General features: G+C 42.6%; 2 protein-coding genes across 5 annotated transcripts in view; one reads left to right on the top strand and one right to left on the bottom strand.

The window, feature by feature from the left end:
* Positions 1-9,564, top strand: part of LOC124141661 (eukaryotic translation initiation factor 4E transporter-like) — a 32,838-nt gene extending 23,274 nt beyond the window's left edge. For 2 of the 3 annotated variants that reach the window (XM_046509705.2, XM_048401064.1), the window contains exons 17-23: positions 1,012-1,087; positions 1,776-1,875; positions 2,477-2,640; positions 3,398-3,572; positions 4,083-4,490; positions 5,470-5,721; positions 6,052-9,564. In XM_046509705.2, coding sequence (XP_046365661.2) covers positions 1,012-1,087; positions 1,776-1,875; positions 2,477-2,640; positions 3,398-3,572; positions 4,083-4,490; positions 5,470-5,721; positions 6,052-6,284 — 1,408 coding nt within the window. In that variant the 3' untranslated portion in view covers positions 6,285-9,564. The remainder of the gene's footprint in view (positions 1-1,011; positions 1,088-1,775; positions 1,876-2,476; positions 2,641-3,397; positions 3,573-4,082; positions 4,491-5,469; positions 5,722-6,051) is intronic. The other variant, XM_048401065.1, reaches the window with a different exon arrangement.
* A 249-nt stretch (positions 9,565-9,813) lies between these two features.
* Positions 9,814-24,933, bottom strand: part of LOC124141662 — a 32,904-nt gene continuing 17,784 nt past the window's right edge. For both annotated transcript variants that reach the window (XM_046509706.2, XM_046509707.2), the window contains exons 12-21: positions 24,101-24,287; positions 22,705-22,820; positions 21,558-21,808; positions 20,343-21,178; positions 19,518-19,628; positions 16,278-16,395; positions 14,974-15,078; positions 13,711-13,911; positions 11,694-11,840; positions 9,814-10,355 (exon numbers count right to left, since the gene is read on the bottom strand). In XM_046509706.2, the coding sequence (XP_046365662.2) occupies positions 10,133-10,355; positions 11,694-11,840; positions 13,711-13,911; positions 14,974-15,078; positions 16,278-16,395; positions 19,518-19,628; positions 20,343-21,178; positions 21,558-21,808; positions 22,705-22,820; positions 24,101-24,287 (2,295 nt within the window). In that variant the 3' untranslated portion in view covers positions 9,814-10,132. The remainder of the gene's footprint in view (positions 10,356-11,693; positions 11,841-13,710; positions 13,912-14,973; positions 15,079-16,277; positions 16,396-19,517; positions 19,629-20,342; positions 21,179-21,557; positions 21,809-22,704; positions 22,821-24,100; positions 24,288-24,933) is intronic.

Genomic DNA, 24,933 nt, shown 5'->3' with positions numbered 1-24,933 from the left:
ATATTTCTCAGATTTTTCATTTCCATGTTTTCAAAATCCAAGCATCAAATGAAATGAAACTGAAGACTTGTTTAATATTTTACACAGTGTAATAAAATATGGTTTCAAGTTCAAAATAAGAAGAATGGATTTGTGTTTGGACTTGAAAATATTATCTTTGTCCAGTCTCTACCAAATGTTTATCTGTGGATAGATCAGCTGGTATCAGACCAGTAGCACTTATACACTACTACACTTTTGATAGGGACAGTTTTCTTTCCAAGATACACACAAATTATGCATCTAAAAAAAGTTAAGGATCACCCGATCAGAGAGACAAGGTTGATAGTTTGTTGTCATACTCCAACGGCATTGACCGTCACTTAGAATTTCAGGGATAGATACAGCATCTAGTCTGTTAGTCACAGACTCCTAAAATTCAAGAGGGACTAGTTTTTGTCTCAAAATCTAGTTATTGTACATAGACCACTTATCTGGTATGAGCTGAAGAATAGTTGAATTAGGATATGATATCAATTGCGGGATTGTCTGGTCCAGATTTGGTTACTTTCAGGCCGCTGTCATACAAGTGAAATAATGTCGAGTTCTGTGTTAATGAACAAGCAAACTGTAGACCACATCATCATGTATTGCCTGACTGCAATGTTTCAGTAGAGAACACACCATGTATTGCGATGTTTCAGTAGAGAACACACCATGTATTGCAATGTTTCAGCAGAGAACACACTATGTATTGCAATGTTTCAGTGGAGAACACACCACGTATTGCAATGTTTCAGCAGAGAACACACCATGTATTGCAATGTTTCAGCAGAGAACACACCATGTATTGCAATGTTTCAGTAGAGAACACACCATGTATTGCAATGTTTCAGCAGAGAACACACCATGTATTGCAATGTTTCAGCAGAGAACACACCATGTATTGCAATGTTTCAGCAGAGAACACACCATGTATTGCAATGTTTCTGTAGAGAACACACTATGTATTGCCTGACTGCAATGTTTCAGAGCCCGTTCTCCCAACCAGAACAGAGCCAATCCTTCTCCCATGCCAACTACACCTACAGCTGCGAACCAGGGCAAAGTAAGTGAAAACTTTCTTACTGGTTTGTCTGAAAATGCAAATTTGTTTGTTACACTATTTTGTTCATGTCATACTTGAATATCATATTGGTCACAACAGCATTTAATGCTACAATTTATTAAAGGCAGCATTCCCTTTTAGTACAGTTACACTAAGTTACGCTCAGTTTACAATTTATGTTGCTAGTATGGTCATGTCTGATAGACCCGAGACCGAGACCCTTGTAACTATAAGGAAGAGTGTTACAAACTGTCGTTATTGTAGAATTAAGTAAGTATTCTCTTGTCTGAAGTCTTACCATGTACTCATGCATTTCTTCTTTTCAACTGGACCCGTGAAGATCCAGGGTAGAATAGATCTTCAGCAACCCATGCTTGCCGTAAAAGGTGACTGCTTGTCGTTAGAGCCGACTAACAGGATCGGGTGGTCAGGCTTGCTGACTTGATGATGCATGTCATCGGTCCCAATTGCATAGATCGATGCTCAATATGTCAATCACTTGATTGTCTGATCCAGACTTGATAATTTTCAAACTGCCGTCATATAGCTGGAATATTGCTGAGAGCAGCGTTAAACAACAAACAAACAAAAAATAATCTTTTCATCTGCCATATTTGGCAATCATAAGTTAGCCCCTAGGCTGACATGTGTTGCCAGACAGTGTGTAAGTATTCTGCTGTATTTCCAGTCCACCATGTCTGCAGCATTCACCCCGACATCTGTCATCAGGAAGATGCACTCTGACCGAGCCAGTGAGAAGGAAAAGAACACAAAAGACATTGACCATGGTGACCATTATAATCTGCTTTCCACGAATATTGATATTACTACCATCGGGTACATCTGAGAAACACTGTCTCTTATTGATTAACATATCTGATCAAATGTTCAGGAAATGATTACCTCTAATTCATACATCCTTCCTTTGAGAGTGGCACAAGATCTCAGTTGCATCGGTTAAGCTGCCAAAACCTATGATAATGGGTTTGAATGCCAGATTCACCCTTACTATGTTTCTGGATTTGTCACCAACAATTTGATAAATGTCTAAGACCTGCATCGCTTCAAGCTTTGCTCAACCGCCCTTATGGTAGAGCATCTGCTCAGAAAGCTGAAAGTCGAGGGTTTGATCCCCGTCTGTGTTATACCAAAAGATGTTAAAAGATGGTACTTGTTGTTACCCTGCCTGGCACTCAGCATTAAGGGCTCAAACTAGGACTGGTCGGCTCGGAGTCAGTATGCTGTGTCTGAGTGGGGTATTCATGTTAAACTGAGGCAATATATGTCGATGGGCTAGCACTATAAAAACAGCACACGCACACATGCACATCGCTATGTAAGTGCAATAATCTTGAACGTGACATTAAACCCTATTTCACCTATTGCCAGATGACCTTGATGGGAATCCACCAGATGGCGCTAATGACTCGCACTCATCTGACAAATACCACTCTGAGAAGCGCGCAAGACAAGATGCAGAGGATATTGCTTCTCTGCCAGGCATCGACTTTAACGCTGAACCCAACCAGCCCATCACCAGTCTGGAAGAAAAGGTAACCATCTCATCATTCAGGACAATGTCTAGAGTGTCAAAAGTCATAACATTGAAACTAGTTCTAGTTGATGCCAAAGCTAGTGGTTGTGATGTAGATGGCGAGAGGGTAGCCTAGGGAGTGGTGGTGTTAGCACAATAAAACTGGGTTTGATTCCACCCCAGGGCTCGGTGTAAGAAGCCATTCTTTGTGCCTAACTTAAAATTGCTGTAGTATTTAAATGTTAAGGAAAGAAAGACTCCATTTTCATACTACATCCAATGACAATAATATTTGTTCTTCTTTAACCCTCTACAGCTCTTCTTCTTTGTTTTGCCTCAATCACCTCTATTATACTTCTTGGGTTTTCTGAGTTGTAATTGATCCTCTATGTTGGATTTTAAGAGGCATACTACACCAATGACCCAGATTTGATTCTCCACATGGGTAAAGTGTGTAAAGCCCGTTTCAGGTGTGCCCCTGCCATGATATTGCTGGAATATTGCTAAAAATGGCGTTAATCCTTACTCACTCACTCTAGTAAAAGACGTCCAAATGGATCATGTGGTCAGACTGAGTGTCCTTGTACCCCGGCGATGTGGATCTTTGTTCACTGGATTGTCTGGTCCAGACTCAAAATAATTTACAGGCCACAGTCATATAGCTGGAACATTGCAGAGTGTTGTGTAAAACAACACACAAAACAAACAAACATGCTTTTGTTTATGTTTACATTATGTACAATTATTGTTGAATTCTGGTGATACGCTCTTTGTAGCTGAAGTTGGCTGGCATCAGTGGTCAGTCTGGCAACAAGTCAACCCCCATCCTGGGTCAGGGTGACAAGTCATCGCGCCCCGTGGTGGGCCAGGGCATGATGCAGGGCGGTGTTCCCATACAAGTGCAGACTGTGGCCAGCTCTACACCAGTACCAGGAAGGCCCATTGTCAAAGGTGAGACTCAACCTGGAATGTCGGAGTTGTCCCACACTGGAAGGTGTTGAAGGTTACACACTTGGCTGTGGAAACCTGTAGTTAGAAAACTTGGGTTCGCCTCCCCATATGGGGACAATGTGTGAAGACCTTTCTCGGTGTATTGCTGTAAAATTGCTGTAAGCAGCGTAAAACCCTACTCATTCAATCACTCATGGCCTCAATGAGATATTCATCTTACATTAGTCAGGAAATAGATCAGAATGTGTCTAAATGCCTTAACTATATTTGTTATGTTTTTACATGTAAATGTTTTTAAAAAACTGTGGGTTTTTTTTTATTATATTGTTTTGTAACAGAGTAGAATTGGATGAAATAATTGTTTAAGTCATTTACATTTAACTATTGGGGTAAGTGACTACAGCCGATGTGATTAACAAATATTTGAAATAAAGTGATCTTTAGTTATGACAGTCTTGACTATATCCAGTGTTGTGTAATGGTGCCTTCAACGTAATCTTGCTTGCCTAGGAACAGTTTTACCCCAGACACCTGCCAGTACACCCAGTCAGTTCCGCCCCCTCACTGGAGGCCCCGGGGCTGCATCCACGCCTGTTCGACCCGCTGACGGTGGCCAGAGGGCGATTGTCGGATCCTCGAACCTGGCTGCTCTGGACATGGCCAAGGTGCTGGAGCAGCAACAGCGAATACAGCAACAGCAATCAGCAGCAGCAGCTGCAGCAGCACGCCAGGTTGTGAACACCCCGCTAGCTGGGCGCCCAGTTGGTGTCGGCTCAAATGCTCCCTTCGGTATCCCCATCACAGGACGTATGCCAGTACAGTCAAACGTGGCCCCACCCAACGTACATGCAGCCGGGGCAGCCAATGCGCTGCTCATGCAGCAGATGATGCAGCAAAGTACAGCGGCTGCTGCTAGAGGTATGTGACAGGTGGAAACCACATCTAACATCTGTGGGAGTATGAGTTATTATACTTATTAACAACCTGTTTTGAAAAACGGTTGATATAGCGATCAGTATGTCCGTCTGTTTTCCGTTTCCGGAGCAGAACTCCTAAACTGTTGTATATTTCTTGTTGGCTATACAGATCAGTCTAGTGGTGAACTTGTGCCTATGATTATTTGGGGTTTGGGTTTGTTTTTTTGTTTTTTCCATGATGACAAGTTTGACTTATATTGAAAACGAGGGAAGTCCAAAACTGTTGGAATATTTCTGGATGATACTTGCTAAACACATCTGTTCTGTGGTTAACTGGTGCCTTTTGATGATTGGGGATGTTGAAAAATACTGAACAGTGTTATATTTTTCTTCACTGAATTGAAGGTATCCAATGGCAATAAACCAAAAGTGGGGTATATGTAGCCAAACTTCGTTTCCAAAATACACCAGACCAGGGGTTACATAAGGACATAAACAAGTATAGTCATTCTCGTTGGTTCGACTTTAGTGTTCCATATGAAAGACTATACAAGCCACAATATGATACTAAATCCACTCTAGGTCATGATGGATAGGCATCAACGAAAAAAGTCAATGTGCATGTTGACCATATTAATGTAGACAAATAGGGCTGTCAGAAAAGTTATGTCACATTTAATCACAGAAAAGGATGAGGTATAACATCGTGTTTAAAATTATCACACTTATAGCGGCGTGCATGGACGTATATGTGGTTGCGCTTGTTGTAGTCCAGACTAATGTTTTATGGTGCTAGCCCCTTGAGATACCGTGCTGCAATTGATCTCCTTAATGTTGATCACTGTTTAAGGTGACCAGTACCATGTTTTACATCTTTTGGTATGACGTCAGGTGAACTTCAGAACATTGGTACTTATTTAATGATTTCATTCCAACAAGTTTTCCCGTGAAGTTGATTCCACTTTATCTGTCTCCACTAGGCCTGAACCTAGGCCCACTTAGCCAGATCAACCAGCTGAATCAGCTCGCAGCAATCCAGCAGGCCCAGCAGCGGATGGTGGACCCCCGCCTCCAGGGCGTGCGCTACCCCGGCATGGTGCCCCAGATGATGAACCCACGCAGCACCGCTGGAACCAACATGGGCCTGGGGGTGACTGGCAACCCTGCCATCAACACTGTCCTCGGCAGAGCCCTTTCCCCACAGATCCTACCTGGAGGGGGGCAGAAACTGAGTGAGTTCAAGCTCTGGTTAAGCAAACATTATGGTGATCTTACTGTCTCGGCTTTCATTACAGATTACTTTTGATTTCAGTTACATGTAATGACATGGATTTTTGTGTTCCTAATGGTTGTCGTTCGTCTGAAACAATATTCACTCACTCACTTTGCATGTTAGCTTGTGTTAAGGCTAGTATGGCAGAACATGGTGAAACTGATTGATTTGATTTTGCGTGAAACTAAACTGTTCACGTCATGTAAGCTGTACAGTGAAATATGTCACGCTGTTATCTGCCTGAAATATGGGAGCAACATTGCTGAATGCCCTCACTTAAATGTTGCAGGTGTGAACGGCCCGCTATCTCCTAACCTGTCATGTACTAGTCCTGCCCAGTTCATCAACAGTCAAGCGGCTCTCAATGGCAACAACAAAATAACCATAACATCCACACCGCCCGACCCCAACATCCTCAAGTGGTTCAGCTCGGACGTCCTGAAGAATCACATGCCGACCATGCCCCCTCTCCCAACACAAGGACAGAAAGTCCTGACGTTGGATGACCTGGAGGGAACTTAGCTCACCAGTCCTGTGTTGACGTTGCTTTGTTATCTTCCATGTGGGTGTGGCTTGGTCCAAGCCAGCTGTGGCTGTTCAAGGAAGCACCTGTAAATTGTTTTGTCGTTTGGTTTGTCATTTGTAAAAAAAAAATGTGCTATGACTCTTCGGTTATTGAAAATGGTCTTATTTATTATTATGTTTAGTGATGAGCATCACATGTAAATAGATACGATGTACTTTCAGTTGGTTTCTTCAGTTCAAGTTTTCTGCTGGTGTGCTGATGGTGTTTTGTTTCCTGTGAGGACAAGAGGCAGGTTTTTGTGAATGTGAGGTATAGTTATATATGGATAATAAAGTATGAGTTTTGCCACAAGTTACTTTGGTCACATCATTGTCATCATATGTGAAATGTTCATCTGGTTACTCTCATTTTTCTCATTGCTCTTTGTTCCATGTTAATTTAAGTTTCAGTGTTAGAATTTTGCTACCCAATGTATGTGTGCATGTTTGTGCCAGGAGAGATTTGTCCTGGATTGCGGTTTGAAAGGGTATATGGAATGTTTTTTCCCAGTTTCAATGTTTAACATCTTTATTGTCTATTGTGAATGTGTATGAATTTCTCTGTGTAAATATATATACATATGTAAATCTGTTTTGTGTAGCGCCGACCATGTCAGCGTTCATGTTCAGAGTCCTTAACCTTTTTGTGTCCTTGACCATGTTGTGTTTGATGTAGGTGTTTGTGTGATCTATGTGCCCTGGTTACGTGGTATATTTTGTTTGTATTGAAACTTGGTGCCCTATAGTTTTGTGGTAATTTCAGTCATGCGAATGTTTTTGACATATTCACTTCCTTTTCTGTTTAGTATTTATCGTCAGATCATTTACATCAGTGTGCTATTGTTACGTGTCATTGTAGCCCGTTAGTTCATTCCAACTCTTTGTTTTACACAAACACAGCTTCTTTTCTTGTATATTGTGCAAACATGAGAATTCAATCTGCTTCATTCTGCCCTAGTGCTGTTGAGTCTGTACATATCTGTAACACTGCCATGTGAATACACGCTTCTCTTACCTAGGCATAGTGCTGGCTGGTTGTAGTGTGTGGGTGACATTCATTAGCAAGTCTAGACAGGACCGTGGTGAGTGACTGACTGATTGCTGTATACTGAGTGATATGGAGAGAGAACGAGAGAGTGGACATATATTTTTGTATAAATGATGGTAAGGGTGGATTTGTTTGGAAGCTCCTTGAGAGCAGTTGTACCTATTTTCAGAGAAATTTATTTGGCTGGAGAGGAGAGGTCAGTGCTCCCAGTGCTTGGACCTTCTGCAAGTAGATTCTGCATCGGCAAAAATGAGCTGACTTGGCCAAAGAAACAGGTGTATATTATGTGCTTAAGTATTGTGAGAACAGTTTTGGGCATACCGTAGAAGTTTACATGTTTATCTTCAACCTGCACCAGTCTTGTGTTAAGTGATCACACACCTTTGTGAATAGAACTTGATCTTATCTATTGTGTCCGTGTATATACTTCCTTCTCGCCAACTGCTAGAACAGGTCCTGATGGAGTGTTCCTCTTGAATAGGAGCAACTGTATTCCAAAGATTACTTACGGCATGTCCACCTGACTTGGTAGTGCTGAGGTGTCGAGGATGGACACGCCTCGTTTGGAGATCACATGACCGGATCAAATTAACAATGAATGCTACATAAAATGAGTCCTTTTGTTCTTGGCATATCAATCATTTCTTCTCATAAAATGTTCTTCGTCTTCAAATCATATCGTATGTTGTGAACAATTTTTGCTCCTCGTACCTTTTTTTCCGTAAATGCAGCATTCAATGTTATTTCTTTGTCATGACATTGTTACAATTAATGTTCCACAACTGCACCGCCTATAGTAGGTTGTTGTGCCATGTGGGTTAGAATAAACTATTACTTCATTTCCTGGCCATACCACAGCATTTTGCGCCTACAGTTGTCCAGTTGTAGTTACTGGTAGCATCTGCTCCATCTGTTTACTGTTACTTTCTTTAACAACTAGCTTTTGGAAAACAGAATTGCCTGACACTCTTTCATAGACATTGGTAATGTTACTTGGAGACTGTTTTCTATGACATCTTTCTTAAAACATAGAATATTTATTGAATTGTGTTACTATTAAGATGTTCTTTTTTCATCCTTAGATTCTGAATACTATATTTTAAAATTGTATTCTTGACACTGTTGGAAGTTAAGAGATATTTGGTTCATGTACACTTCTCTTTCCCGGTGAATATTGAATTGATGTTATTTTTTAAGTTAAGTCATTTCTTTCACTTGAAGGGGATCATTTTAACAGTCAACTCCACACCTTTTCATGAAAATTGATCTCTAAGGTGAAATGTATTGCTGCTGTTGAACTGTTGGCAAGTCACATACTTCATAGTATGTGAGTATATTTTCAAGCTGTCCATGCATATCATCAACTCCTTTTTCAAAATCCATAACGCCCATCCAGCTGATCAAATTGGGACAAATGTACAGATGGTTTGTGATTCCTGCTATTTAATCTGCCAGAGACAGGTTTCTGTTTTCCAAAAGTCTTCATCAGTATTACCTGTTTTGTGGGACACCTATATACGTAGAAGTTGGCGTGCCTGCAGTAGCTGATGCTGCAACTGTAGGCGTGTGGCCATTGTTGTCAATGTTCTAGCCGTCACTTGAACTGAGTGTTCCCAAAGATAATTCCACAGTGCTCATGCTTGGCTGGTAATCTTTTTCAAAATATGTGGCCCTTTCAAATATAACTTTCTGCAAGCTTGGATACAAGGTACTAACAGAGGGTTAAATTTGAAGGTGTACATGTTCCCACCTACCTCGTGATTTGTAAATTTCCTGTAGATTTCTTGAAGGTTATCTAGAATTATATTTTCTTTTCTTTCTGTTGTCTTGTAATGATTCCATTACAGTTTCTCTACCAGTCTCTGCCTGAGCACTATGGCGAGGAATTTAAAACAAGCACTTAAATATTCTCTTTAACATGCAATTTCCACACACGTTGTGTTAGTTGAGCTAACATGGACATTTTGACATGTATTAGGATCTGTGGATATTAAAATGAGCAACTGTTACTCCAATGTGAAGAGTTTATTTACGTGCTTGCTCCGTCGTTTCTTTTCTCACTGTACATGATATTGTTACTGTCCTTGAGAAAAAAAATTGAGAATGTAATGTTTGGAGGAGCCTTACTCTGTAAAGAGTTTGGCTTCGACAAAAAAAACAAAAAGATAAATAAAAATGATGAAATAATAACTCCTTTTCTGTCTTCTCATAGTTACCCGGAAAACCAGGTCCGTATTTTAGTATTCATTGGGAATTTTGAATGAGGAAAATGATGATTAAGATTTTGGTTCATCTTGTCCAAAAGCAAGTGTTTGACTCCATACTTACATTATATGTGTATGTTGTCGGCAAGTGTACACACAAAACCAGTGTGTTCAAGATTTGGGCAGGTTCATCAGTTGCTTGAGAAAACTGTGTTAATAGAACACTGAACAATAATAAATATAAAATAATTTATTACAAAGATGATATGGCTGCAATGACTGTACAATGAAATCATACATGTACAAAACAATATACAATACATACTATATGCAAATTTACATTTTCTCTACAATAGGGACGGAACTCGATAACAATCTCTTGAAAACTAACTCCAGTTACTTTATATCCTCTATGCAATCAAAAATAATTTCCATGATTTAGAGAAGTAGTTTGAAATAGAATGCTTTGAACTGGCACAGTGGAGATAAGGAACCCCAAAGACATGGACAGAGGTGGTAAAAAATTGTATGTGTGATAAAAATCTCCCCCGAAATTAGAACCAAGGGCGGGTAATCATAAAGTAGCCAATGATGAAAAAGATGGCCACTAGTGAGAAGGCGAGTGTGTACATGGGTGGGTCAGCTCCATAGCTCTTGGTGATCGGGTACAGCAGCTGAGACCAACATGTGTCATATTTACACACAGTCTGTTCAAAGTCTTCGTAGTATCGGGCACATGTGTCGGTAGTGCAGGATGGATCTTTGGAAGTGTAGAATCTGCAAACAAAAAGAGTCGAAGTAAGACATTTTGTAAAAAGAGTATAAATCTTTATCGTTACCAATAGCCGCCAAGCAACAACATCCCAATTTATGTTATCAAAGCAAGCCTGCAGAATCAGTCACTCAGTTGGATGTCACAATATTTCTGTTGCTGTAAAGTTTCAGCAATTTTGTTGTTTGCAGCTATTGTAAAACCAATGAATTTCATTTGACATTAAAATTATCTGATCCTGGTCTTTATATGACATTAATATATAATCTCCAACACTCCACTGGGGGCACGGGTGGCCCAGTCGTCTGTGCATGATTCGCTGTGCAGAGTTGCATCCCATGGGCACGCCAGAAACCTATGAATGAGGGTTTGAATCCCGGTTCGCCCCGATTATGTTTCTAGATCTGTCAGCACCATACCCGTGTTCGTGGGTATCACTAAAGTGGTAAACGTGGTAAAGACCTGCATCACTTCGGGCTTGCCTCCCACATCAAACTGACACGCCGCGATATAACTGGAATAATGTTAAAAGTGGTGTTAAACCCAACTCACTCACTCCAACACTCCTCTTGGAGTGGGTCCAATGCTGCCTTGTGGAGTACAGCCTGAATGACGCACAGCCTAGACATTTACCAGTTCCGTGAAACCAACAAGCATGACTAGCGGATGTAACTCGGAGTTTGATGACTTCTCCATATTGGGTTGTCATAAAAAACGATGACAATATACCCCATTTGCTCACTTTTGACAAATTCTGGAGAGTTTTTTATAAACAAGTGTTCATATTATCCAAAACTGAATGTGTTTCTTTTCTTTTAACATCTGCAGTTTGGGACTTACCACATCAGTCTGACTAAATGTGAAAAAAGGACCAAAAATATCTTGTATTTTAATACTAACAAAATAAAAGTTTGAGCATTGACAATAAGCTCAGGTCAAATACACAGTGTTAAAATAACATTAGTTCTTTCAGGGTTAAAAAAACCTCTCAGTGTTTGAACTAAAGCATGAACGTCAAGGCGTCTTTGCGATACTCGTAACCATGAATTGTTGTAACTTTAGACTGAGTACATCCCTAGATTCCATAACCACAGAGGCATACTTCAAGCACCGGCATCCCTAGATTCCCTAACCACAGTGGCATACCTCAAGCACCCCCATCCCTAGACTCCATAACCACAGCAGCATACTTCAAGCACCCCATCCCTAGACTCCATAACCACAATAGCATACCTCAAACACTCCCTTCTAACACTGCCTCTGTTATGGATGTCATTCAACAATCAGAATACAGTCATCTAGCAATCCTGATACTCATGGGTTACATCGTGAACACCACCTACTTGATTCTAGGTTCCGGCACGGAGGCTGGGACCTTGATGAAGGTGACGGAGCTGGTCAGGGTGAATGTCTGCACGTACTGACTGCTGACCCCACAGCGACCCGAGTCCGCTCCACTGCACTGCATCCTCCAGTCTGTCTTGGTGTAGCTGCAACACGCACAGCTTCAGGCTCAAACATCTCCCAGGCAAGGGAGTTTACTGACTATAACAGTCCAGTTTCCACCTTTCCCCAGCTAGGACAGAATTATGGAGTTATATTTTGGCTAACAAGTCTATACATAGTCCAATCAAAATCTCGTAACAAAGTTTAACATCCAATTCGTAAACTGCTGTGCAGATTTCGGTCGATTGCAGGATTTACAAAGCATGTGTACCGTCAAATTAGTGTCAACTTATATATTCAAAGTCTTTTTTGTGTTATTTTAATCAATTTGCTCACATGAATTGATGCACTTAGTGAGGAAGGACCCATTTTATTACAAAAAAAGGTCTTGATGATTGATCAGATCATCTTCACTGGGCGCCGCCATTTTGTTCAAAGCAAATCAAGTGATGTGAGAGGTGGAATCTGATTGGTCAATAGGAGGGACATAGAAGGGACATAACTTGTAATAACCACTGGTGGCACTATGATCCAACCCAGAAATTCCAACCTAGTTCGGCCAGGGTGGTAACTGGACTGTTACAGTTACCTAACTCTCTTGCCTCGGGAAGATGGGTTCAAACTGCCTCCAGTCCTTATGATCATCAACGAGTGGAAGATTATGTATCAAGTTTTAATGAGGGGATGTTTCAAAAAGAATTTGAAAACCTCCTGCAGTAAGTTGTCCACTTTGACTTGTTACACAATGGGAATGTCTTGAGTGTTTTGAGTGTTTGACTCACTGGTCACTCACTCCCCTTGACTCACTGGTCACTCCCCTTGACTCACTGGTCACTCACTCCCCTTGACTCACTGGTCACTCCCCTTGACTCACTGCCCACTCCCCTTGACTCACTTCCCACTCTCCTTGACTCACTGGTCACTCCCCTTGACTCACTTCCCACTCCCCTTAACTCACTGCCCACTCCCCTTGACTCACTTCCCACTCCCCTTAACTCACTGGTCACCCCCCTTAACTCACTGGTCACCCCCCTTAACTCACTGGCCACTCCCCTTAACTCACTGGTCACTCCCCTTAACTCACTGCCCAACCCCCTTTCCTCAATGGTCACTCCCCTTAACTCACTGGTCACTTCCCTTAACTCACTGGTCACTCCACTTGACTCACCGCCCACTCCCCTTGACTCACTGGCCACTCCCTTTAACTCACTGGTCACTCCCTTTTTACTCACTGGTCACTTCCCTTAACTCACTGGTCACTCCACTTGACTCACCGCCCACTCCCCTTGACTCACTGGCCACTCCCTTTAACTCACTGGTCACTCCCCTTGACTCACTGGTCACTTCCCTTAACTCACTGCCCACTCCCCTTGACTCACTCGTCACTCCCCTTGACTCACTGGTCACTCCCCTTGACTCACTGGTCACTCCCTTTAACTCACAGGTCACTCCCTTGACTCACTGGTCACTCCCCTTAACTCACTGGCCACTTCCCTTAACTCACTGCCCAACCCCCTTTCCTCAATGGTCACTCCCCTTAACTCACTGGCCACTCCCTTTAACTCACTGGTCACTCCCCTTGACTCACTGGTCACTCCCTTTAACTCACTGGTCACTCCCTTGACTCACTGGTCACTCCCCTTAACTCACTGGCCACTCCCTTTAACTCACTGGTCACTTCCCATGACTATCCTTCCAGGGTGCTCTTGTACAAAGCAATCATAGCGCTAGGGCGATCGTAACTTCAACACCTTAACAGTTAAGCGCTAAGGTTGTTCTGTAGAAAGGCACTCAGGACAGTGTCAGAAGACAGTGTTTTACATGGTTACATGACTGCAGCTCCGAACACCTCCCTGATTGGGTAGCCATTCACCTGTCCCGTCTCCCCATACATGACAGAAGATAGTCTTTTACCTGACTCGAGCTCCAACCACCTCCCTGATTGGGTAGCCATTCACCTGTCCTGTCTCCCCATACATGACCACCAGATTCACTCCGCTGGTGATGTTGGCGCAGACCCCCCTCACGTTGTCTATCGGCATGTACACATCCTCGGTGGTGTTGCCAGGTGTCGTGTTGTTGTCAGCGGTAGTCTCATTCAGGATGGGAATGTCTCTAGGAGATGAGGTCAAGACAGTTGATCATGTGGCTTCAGATCACAACAGTAAGGCAACACTGCTTCAACTTTTAGGTTTATACATCAACCAACAATGGCTAAAATATTAGGATACTTCAAACATTTTGTAGTTTTGTTTCAAAAATGATAATCCTTTATCAGAATTTTGACAGAACAATTCGATTTTAGCTAAGGCTTAATAACATAAAAGAATTGGTTCTCAGGCAATGTTTTTTGAAAATATAGTGGGGGCGGGCGGTGTCTTTTTCTTTTTCTTTTTTGTTGGCCAAACTAATATGTAACCAATAAACAGTTGTGTATTTTATAAACAATTGTGTACAATCAACCTGGGAAAGGACCTCCTTACATAAATGTATTCCTTGATGAGTAAAATATTTAAATACAGGATTTTTAATTTATATTTTTTAAATGGAAATAAAAACGAAACGTGCGGCAAACTTGATAATGATGCGGGCGGTGCCTGAGAACCAAGACCATTTTTTTTTTAGCCTTAAATGCATCACACATTACCAAATATGAAATAAAGGTTGGTCTGTGCTCCAAAACCGAAATGAGTGATCAGTGAGTTTGGTTTGACGCTGCTTACAACAACATTCAGTAATCAAACGGCGTGTCGGCATCACGAGGAAATGATGAAGCGACACAGGTCACAGAAGAGCAAGTGTGCAGTGCTGACAGGGCAAAGATAATAACTTATGTCAAATTTGGGATTTGAACACTGACCAGAAGCGGATCCTGGCATGACTAAGGGACACAATTCACTGATATTGTTGTTCCCTCCCCATAACTGAAGTAAGTATGCTAGTACTTCCCCCAACTTCCTCAGACGCTGCCCAAGGGGAGTCCAGACCTGTGCTGTTTGTAAAGGATCAGGTAGTCAGTCTCGGTCGCCTGTCATTGTTTCCTGACGGAAATTGTTGCTCACAATATCGATCACTGGATCATCTGGTACAGACCCGACTATTTACAGGCCGCTGCTATATAGCCGGCATACTGCAGAGTGTGGCGCTAATTCTGACGCTGACTAAACGTGGACCCACCTGAGAACCGCCACCCACATTGTTGAATCAAAGGGGTCGTTGTAACCTTGACGACCAATCCAGTCGGAGGGCATCAACACACTCAGATGATTCAGGACCAACTGTCTACAACACAAACACAGTGATGACAACAAAAGACATAAAACTACAGCTAGACATCAATCAGGTTCAGCCGCTGTTTTGAAAAGCCACCAATGATTTGTTCGTTGTTTAATTCAGCACTTATCTATTTTCCAGGAATGGTAATGGTTTAGCTTTAAAATCCTTTCAATACATGATTGGTTGGTTGGTTGGCTGGTTGGTTGGTTTGTTGTTTAATGCCGCAGTCAGCAATATTCCAGCTATATGTAAATAATCAAGTCTGGACCAGACAATCCAGTGATTGATATCATGAGCATTGATCCACACAATTAGGATCGATGACATGCATCAACCAAGTCAGCAAGCCTGACCACCTGATCCCCTTAGTTGCCTCTTACGACAAGCGTAGTCACCATTTGCGGCAAGCATGGTTTGCTTAAGACCTATTCTACCCTGGATCTTCACGGGCCTTCAATACATGAACACACACAGTGCCATTTAGAAAGTGGTCAAATGTAACAGGCACCTAATTGCCAGCACACAAAGTTAGCGATCTAACCCACTCAGCCATCGAGGCTAGACTACCAGTTGTCGGACTCCATTTTGTTGAAGCCTTGGTGGCTGAGTGGGTTAGATCGCTAACTTTGTGTGCTGGCGATAAGGACCCTCCCCGGCAGTGTGGGTTCGAATTCTGGATGGGACTCAACCCCAAAAAAGTACTAGGATTTGTACTTTACAAAGAAAGTGTTATCCCAAATATAACATTTGTTACCTTTCAATACATATGAGTTGTTGAAAATATAAAATTCATCACAGTATCTAACATGAACCATTTGGTTGTTGTTATTAACAGATCTGTCCAACTAACAAAATAAATACTAGAAGCTATATTGGTCAGATTGCAGAAGAACTTTCAGTGGGTTATGACATGGAAGTTAGTATTACTTTCTTTCTTTCTTTCTTTGTTGTTTAAGGCCATTCTCAGCAATATTCCAGCTATATGACTGCGGTCTGTAAAAAAATTGAATCTGGACCAGACAATCCAGTGATTGACATCATGAGCATCGACCCACACAATTGGGGTCGATGGCATGTATCAACCAAGTCAGCGAGCCTGACCACCCGATCCTGTAAGTCGCCTTTTACGACAAGCATAGTCGCCTTTTACGGCAAGTATGGGTTGCTGAAGACCTATTCTACCCCGGAATCTTCACGGGTCTTACTCGAGGTCTGTGCAGTTGTTGATGCGGTCGATGTTGAGCCTCAGGTTGCAGCTGGCCAGTATGTCCTCACCAAAGGTCAGAGTTCGTCGGGTCGCAGAGTAGCACAGACCATCGGCACCTGCAGGTCAAAGTGAATACTGATGATCTAAATACACTCTCTTCATTGACATTCACTTTGTGTGAGTTCATTGGAGTATGAACCTTCATACTCCAATGAACTCACACTAAGTGAAAGTCAATTCTTATAATTTTTAACACAATTTCTTACCTCAAAGGATGTAGGCCAAGATCTAAACACAATTTTATTTAGTACGTGTGACTTCATGTTTACACTGACAGCCATACAACAACCAGCTATATCACGGAGTAAAATAGTTCCTCAAAAGGAGAGGTGACATGAGCGTATGGATGCACAACTTGCTCTTCAGAAACATCTTACGCAGCACATGCGTTCAAATCATATCCTCATTACATGAGAAAGGTCTGTAAAGAACTACCTCAGTAAGTCAGTCACAATGACAGTGCGTCGTAATACATTTACATCAAGTACAAGACATCAAAATGGCCGACACGATAAACGTGACGGGAGTGATTTCCGAAGTTGTTAATGAACTTGTGGCGGGTACATGTTTTAGTCATCATTGATCAACTGGCCGATCATTGAAAGGTGAACAAGTATTTGTCACAGAGTGACGAAATATCCCCCGCCTGTACACCATAGTACCAAATATGAAGACAATCCAGCGATTAGTTCTTGAGATATTGTGGCAACACAGTTTTCCAACTCCAAAAACAGATTTGCCTGCTGTGACCTTGAAAATGGGGTCAAGGTCACCAAATCTGACAGGTGTATGCGGTGTCTGTATATACACTATAGTTCCAAATATGAAGACAATCCAGCGATTAGTTCTTGAGATATCGCAGCAACACCGTTTTCTAACTCCAAAAGCAGATTTGCCTGCTGTGACCTTGACAATGGGGTCAAGGTCACCAAAACCGACTGGTGTCTGCGGTGTCTGTATATACACCATAGTTCCAAATATGAAGACAATCCAGTGTTTAGTTCTTGAGATATCGCGGCAACACCGTTTTCCAACTCCAAAAGCAGATTTGCCTGCTGTGACCTTGAAAATGGGATCAAGGTCACCAAAACCGACTGGTGTCTGCGGAGTCTGTATATACACCATAGTTCCAAATATGAAGACAATCCAGTGTTTAGTTCTTGAGATATCGCGGCAACACCGTTTTCCAACTCTAAAAGCAGATTTGTCTGCTGTGACCTTGAAAATGGGATCAAGGTCACCAAAACCGACTGGTGTCTGCGGAGTCTGTATATACACCATAGTTCCAAATATGAAGACAATCCAGTGTTTAGTTCTTGAGATATCGCGGCAACACCGTTTTCCAACTCCAAAAGCAGATATGCCTGCTGTGACCTTGAAAATGGGGTCAAGGTCACCAAAACCGACTGGTGTCTGCGGAGTCTGTATATACACCATAGTTCCAAATATGAAGACAATCCAGTGTTTAGTTCTTGAGATATCGCGGCAACACTGTTTTCCAACTCCAAAAGCAGATATGCCTGCTGTGACCTTGAAAATGGGGTCAAGGTCACCAAAACTGACTGGTGTCTGCGGAGTCTGTATATACACCATAGTTCCAAATATGAAGACAATCCAGTGTTTAGTTCTTGAGATATCGTGGCAACAAACAGGTGGGACGTACGGACGGACGGACGGACGGACGTACGGACGGTCGTGAATACTATATCCCCCGCTTCGCGCTTTCGCGCGGCGGGGGATAATAAAGATGCGTCAAACAGACACTAAGGTAAATTCATACATTGCTGGAGACGGTCAATGTCAGCCTAGTCACGGATTGAGTCGATATTATGATAGTTTAGATGTGCATTTCTTCCTTTGTTCATTAGGATAGGCCGCAGTGAGGATATATTCGTGAACAATCATGCAATCACGCTCTCTGACATTTCTCAATGTATACTGAAACGCTGAGACCAAGAATAAAGGTTCTTAATGATCAGAAAGAACGCTTATGTATGTTTTCATGCTAGGGAATTCCCAGGGGTTTCCCCAGGAATGTGGAAGTAGTCCGTCAGTGTTTACGTCATTTCAAGAACACGATTTCGTAAAAAACGTATTAACGTCAAATTGTGTTGTTCATACACTTATGAACGTCAATTTCGCGGTCATGTGACCGACCTCTCGTCCAATGGAAAAGCCGTATATCGTGTAAACTTCAAATGAAAGAATTATAGAAGAATAGCGGTACTACATGCACCATGAGAAGTTCAACAATTTGAGAGTTGCAGAGGTTGCACTATGTTCATCATGTCACAAATGTCACAGGAAGGGAGTGAATGAATGTTTAACTCTGCAGTCGATATGTTACATGGCAGTGTATTTTACTGTTGAACAATGATTATAACTGTGTTACATTGTTTCTGTTGAGATTCGGTAGACGCTCATTGCATTGTGCTTGGACAGTGATCAGTCGTCAGGAAGTTAATATATTTAGATGCTAGTGTAGTGTGTAAACTTCTGGTCCTGTATATGAGGACGGTGATAGTATGTTACCGAAATTTCTGTAATGTTCTATGTGGTGAGGGCACAGTATGGAAATTTGCAGTAACTTGTTAGGCTGTATATATAGTGTGACAAGAGCTTGTTTACGTATCTCTCACATGTTTCATCGCTTTGGAACCAGCTTTCATGTGAGGATCGAACATCATCCTTGATTCCCTGCCTAGCCCACTATCACCACTGTATTCGAGTATTCCATACTGTCCACTGCCATCATGTTATACATTGCCACTTAGTTTTGTACAACCACTCTATTGTGTACTGCCATAATAATTGCTGTACAGTATATTTGCATTGATGTGTAAACTTAGTGAATTTTTTATATAATACATTTGTTGATTTTTTATTGTATACCACTTGTTGGTTGGTTGCTGGTTTCACACTAAGTTTTTTTATGTACAGATTTCTGGGTTAAACACATTGTTTCAATTTGGGAATTGACATGCAACAAGTAATTTTCATAAATCAAGTCTGAAGCACACAAACCGCCTCAGTGGTCTAGTGGGCTGAGTGTCATAACAAAAGATGTTACAAATGGTACTTGTTGTTACCCTGCCTGGCACTTGCACACATTAACATGTGCACACTTGCAAGAGCAATGTGCTGGCTGTCCTCCAACCTTCCCTACATTTATACCAACCTGTCTGAAACACGGACATCTGGCGGCTGGTGTTCCGGTCGACGTACAAGAAGGTGGAAGAGGCATCGTTGACTGGACACCCACTGGCCAACGGTTTACCATAGTCATAGCCTGGAAACACATTGATATCTGGGGTGAGTGAGTGAGTGGGTGGGTTGGTGAGTGGGTGAGTGAGTGAGTGAGTGGGTGGGTGGGTGGGTGGGTGGGTGGGTGAGTGAGTGAGTGAGTGAGTGAGTGAGTGAGTGAGTGAGTGAGTGAGTGAGTGAGTGAGTGAGTGAGTGGGATGGGTTAAGTGTAAAGCTAGGTGATGACAAGGAGTGAGTAAGGTTTTATGCCACTTTTAGCAATATTCCAGCAATATCCCATAGGGGGACACCAGAAATGGGCTTCACACATTGTACCCATGTCGGGAATCAAACCCGGGTCTTCGGAGTGACGAGCGAATGCTTTAACCACTAGGCTACCCAACCGCCCCAATGACAAGGAACATGAGACAAAACCGATGCACAGCAACATCCAACTGAACAGTACCATACACAATATTGTATTGTCATCCGTGTTTCATATTACAAATTTATATAAATTTGCACACTACATGGTCTTTAAACTTGTACTGCCTACTAATAGATTTCAAATGAATTCCACAATTAAGTCATTAGTATTGGTGTTTTCAATATAGGAGAAGTGACAGTAGAATTTCTACTTTTGTTTTCAGCTGCTACAAATTGACCATTCATGCAATCGTGAATTCAGTGTATCGTTTCAGTTTAAACTATTAGCATACGATATCAGTATCTGCCAACAATATTTTGTCTAAAATATCACCTGGTTTTCCAGATCGGTCAAAGGCCTCTGTTTGGTTTTCGTAGTTGTCGGTGCTATTACTCTGGAAGGACATCTGATGTTCAAACTTCACATCAAAACTCTGCGTCAAACTAGGCGGGTTGACGCCTAACGTAATCGGTGCCAAAATCACCGTGGCATTCAGATTAACAATACGCTGACCCGTCCAGGTGAAAATGTAGCGAACATCCACCACAACATTGTCACAAGCACCTGTTGTTCCGAGCGACGGTACTGGTGGTCGACTGTACCCATCATCCCATGCACAACGTGGAGGAAGTGACGTCACGATCTCCTGATCCACGTTGTATTGTAAACAAGCAGGGTCCCCGCACGGCAAGGTACAGTTTTCTGTGTCCAGTTCTCGTCGAAAGGTCCATGACACTGTTGGCTGTACCGCATCACTGTATCGTACTGACGATTTCACGTAACTCGCGTCAGTACTGGCACAGTAATAATTGACGTACGTATTGGCTATTGGGATATTAGTACTAGATCCACCGTAGTTCTCAAGAATCCGGTACGCCTCGGGACACGGGGGATGAGACGTGGAGGTCATCTCAGCGTATATCCTGGCACTGAGCATGGAGTCGGGTCCGCACATGTTGCGGACGTTGTCATGCACGCAGTTGGATGATCTGTCCTGCTGGAAGCGGACAGGCACGACGTTGAGACACGCTCCACCCATGGACCTCGCCGGCAGAGTCAACACCCCCCTAGGGGAGGAGGGGACGTCATCCCTGCGGGTCCGGATGCTGGCTCCCTCCTTGTATCCCACCAGGCCAGAGTTGGGGTCGCTGAAGCGCCGTTCTGTCTCCCTGCCACAAAGATGGTGTTGATGTTAGTGACCCTGCCCAACCGCCAGATCCAATTTAATATCAAGCAACAAGCTACATACACTCAAACCTCGTTGTGTCGATTTCATGGAGACTCATTAAGTTATCCGGGGTTCAGACAACAACAAAGTTAATTTCCCCAAGCCAAACATGTTTGTTATGAGAGTATCCTACATGTAAACTAGTCATCATTGGTTTCGTACCACCTGTCAACGTCGATAACCATATTGTAAATACTTTGTACTTGGCTTCGATAGTCTTCACTGTTGATCCCCTCTTTTAAAGTGTTGTAAAATCTGATGTATTAATGTAGCATACCCTCCAATCCCTACAGGACTAGTGCCAGATTCTATCGCTGTACCTGTAGGAGTATCTGATGGCCTGCGCTGACAGCCGGCTGTTAAAGGCTGTGTCGGTCTTCACGGCGCCAGTGTTGCCATGGAACAGCCCCAGTAGGGCATTAGTCTCAAACTCCACACACAGCAGTGGGAACCAGTCCTCCTTGAAGGTATGGTTGGAGTAACAGCTGCGGAATGGTGTCGTAGAGCCCTGGCCACCGTACGGACCAGGCAGACAGTAGCTGAAAGTCTTTCTCTTGTCAGCTGTGCAGTCCTGTAGGGCAAAACGACATTAATGGTAGGGGGAAACAATACAGCAGGGTCATACGATACATATCAAGATACATAGGTCACAATACAAAGCGCGACATGCATATTTACGTCACATCGCATGGAAACTTCTTGACAATAAATATTTTAGAGCAGGCTCAAAAGGAAAGTAGTGAACTTAAAACATTAATTACAACACATTTTGCGATATCTGATTAACAAAAACATTAGGAATCATTAAACAAGTAGTGAGCAATATATTTCAGCAAGTGTATCATCCCATATCGATACAGAAAAAAACGTATCACGTATTGTACCGTCACATGAAAACCCAAAATGCAGCGGTGCACCAATGTTTTGTTTCACTTTCACCCCTAATTAATGGACCAATAAAATAGACATTCTTCTGGGAGACCAATCTTAGGCGCCATATATAATTACTTCTATAATAACATACACGGAACAAATACAAAAATAAATAAAATTTGTCTGAATCTGTTAACAAATTAATGGGAAAAACACTAATAATTGTGATGGTTAGTAACGCTTTAACTTTAATATTAAAAATATTATCTTCAATTTCTTTATTTCAGTCTGTAAAGTCAGTTAACACAATGGCCTGGTGATGCTGCGATGTGTTCGGGTGATTTGTTTTTTAAAAGCCGGAAACTTTGTTCATGTTTCCAGCTAGGAACAAAAGAAGAATGCAGAAATGCATAGTGTGAGATAGGATGAGTTTAAAAATTTGATATTATGAGCCTCAACCCACTTCATCAGGGTACGCGGACACCGAGTCAACCTGACCACCCCATTTGTTTAGTTGCATCGTGTGACAAGGTTGCTGGGGCCTTACCCGGAATCCCCACGGAGAAAATAGAGGATGGTGGACAGCGGACTTACAGCATCGCAGCAGCAGTTGATGTCACAGACGGAGTAGGACAGGTCACAGGGACACGGCGCCACCTCCACGAAGCCGGGGTTCTGTAACACCCTCTCCGAGCCCAGGTCACCCGATGCTGGAAACACCAGTCATTATTGATCTACTATCACTCTCCCACCCATCAACATTGATAATAAAACTCCATTTGTAATGTGACAATTGAATGCTCATGGAGCTACAGAATAATTACTCTGATCATTGGATCAGTCTGCATATTTCATTCTCAGCTCCCTGGGGAGTATACAAGAGGTTTCGAGGCACTAGAAGGTTCAAAGTCACATTACCATCTCATCCTACCGGGTACCCATTCACTGCTGGCTGAACAGAGACATGTAAAATGTGGTTCAGTGTACAGGACAGAAGCCAGAGATACTCTCTGCTGTCAAGCTGGCGAACACAGTCATCCACCAACTCTCCGCAGCCAACCTTGCTTAACTTTGTCCGATTTGCATCTTCCCTAGGCAACGTTAACCGACTTTAAAAGTCCCGTTTCCACCCTTGCTGAACTAGGCTGGAATTCCTGCCTGGAATTCGATCGTAGCGCCACCAGTGGCTATTACGAGTTATGTCCCTTTAATGCCTCTCCTATGGACAAATCAGATTCCACCTCTCATATCAGTTGCATTTGCTTCAAACAAAATGGTGGCGCCCAGTTAAGACGATCTGATCAATAATCAAGATCTATATTGTGTTAAAACGGGTCTTACATCGTGAAGTGCATCAAATCACGTGAGCACCTTGATTAAAAACATGACAAGATTTGGAAAATATCAGTTGACACAACATTGACGGTACACATGCTTTGCAAATCAACCGAAATCTGCACAGCAGTTTAAGAATCGGATGTTTAGTTCATTACGCGATTTTGATCGGACTATTCATAGACTCGTTAGTCCAGCCAAAATGTAACTCCATAATACCAGCCTAGTTTGGCAAGGGTGGAGACAGGACTTTTATAGTCAGTTGACTCTCTTGCCTCGGGAAGATGCCTCATATGTGACTTGTGTACATTACTTGACTTGAAATAGCAACATTTTGGAACAAGACTTCAGCAAAGGCAGCCATTAGGGCAACAGAAACACGGGACACCAGGCTAAATGCCTCATTCTTACCATGTTAGGGAACAGATTAAGACCAAGAAATAATAGTATGTTATTACAGGACATGAGAGCACATACTTATATTGGGATTCGAACCCGTGGACATTAGATCCCAGGATGCATATGGAACAAACTGCACTCCTTAGATCATGATGCATTTTATATGCAGAAATTGCAATGTGCAAACAAGCTATCACTGCACCACAAAGACAAGGATGATGACGATGATGACGATGATGATGGAGTTTGTGCTTACTCGGTCCCCCGGTGCAGTTGGAGCAGAAGTCGGGGGTGAGGTCGTTTGCGGTCAGCATGGCCGCGGCCATCCCTGTGTACTTGAGAGTGCTGACCCGCACACAGCAGGTCAGCACAACAAGCTCGGTGACCGGGGCGATGACCGCTCTCTCACGTTGGACAATCACTGTCTTGTAGATCTGGTCTTTCTGGAATTGAATTGAACAATATGAGACTTCTACATGTTGAAAATGTCTGCCAGGATAAATCTCCTCTGTACATAAGCAAGTGAGTGAATATAGCTTTATGCCACAAATAATCCAGTTTGTAAATAATCTGCACCTACAAAAAACATCTATTGACTATCCTAAGCTTTGACAGCCATGAAGTCGTTGAAGAATGAGAACCGCTTCCATAGTCTAGTGGATACAGCATCTGTCTGGAGACTGAGAATTTGTAGGTTTGATCCCTGGCCGCATCATACCAAAAGACGCTAACAGATGGTACTTGTTGTTACCCTGCCTGGTGCTCAGTGTTAGGGGTTAAAACAAGGCATGGTCAACTCGGAGTCAGTATACTGTGTCTGAGTGGGGTATTCATGTTAAACTGGGGCATGGTATCTCAGTGGGCTTGCACGATAAAATCGGCATTAGTCCGGACTAGTACAAGCAGCCACATGCACGCACCCATGTGCGTGCATACACGTCACTATATAAGTGCAATAATTTGGAACACGACGTTAAAGCCCATTTCAATTCACCTCTCCGTTGAGTGAGTGAGTGAGTGAGTGAGTGAGTGAGCTACCCGACCGCCCCACCTCTCCGTTGAAGCATGACAACACATAATTGGCAAGGT

This window comes from Haliotis rufescens, unplaced genomic scaffold (genome assembly GCF_023055435.1).
Source record: "Haliotis rufescens isolate VD_foot unplaced genomic scaffold, xgHalRufe1.0.p SCAF_21, whole genome shotgun sequence".
NCBI classification, from domain to species: Eukaryota; Metazoa; Mollusca; class Gastropoda; order Lepetellida; family Haliotidae; genus Haliotis; species Haliotis rufescens.
This window is presented reverse-complemented; position numbering and strand designations above follow the sequence as displayed.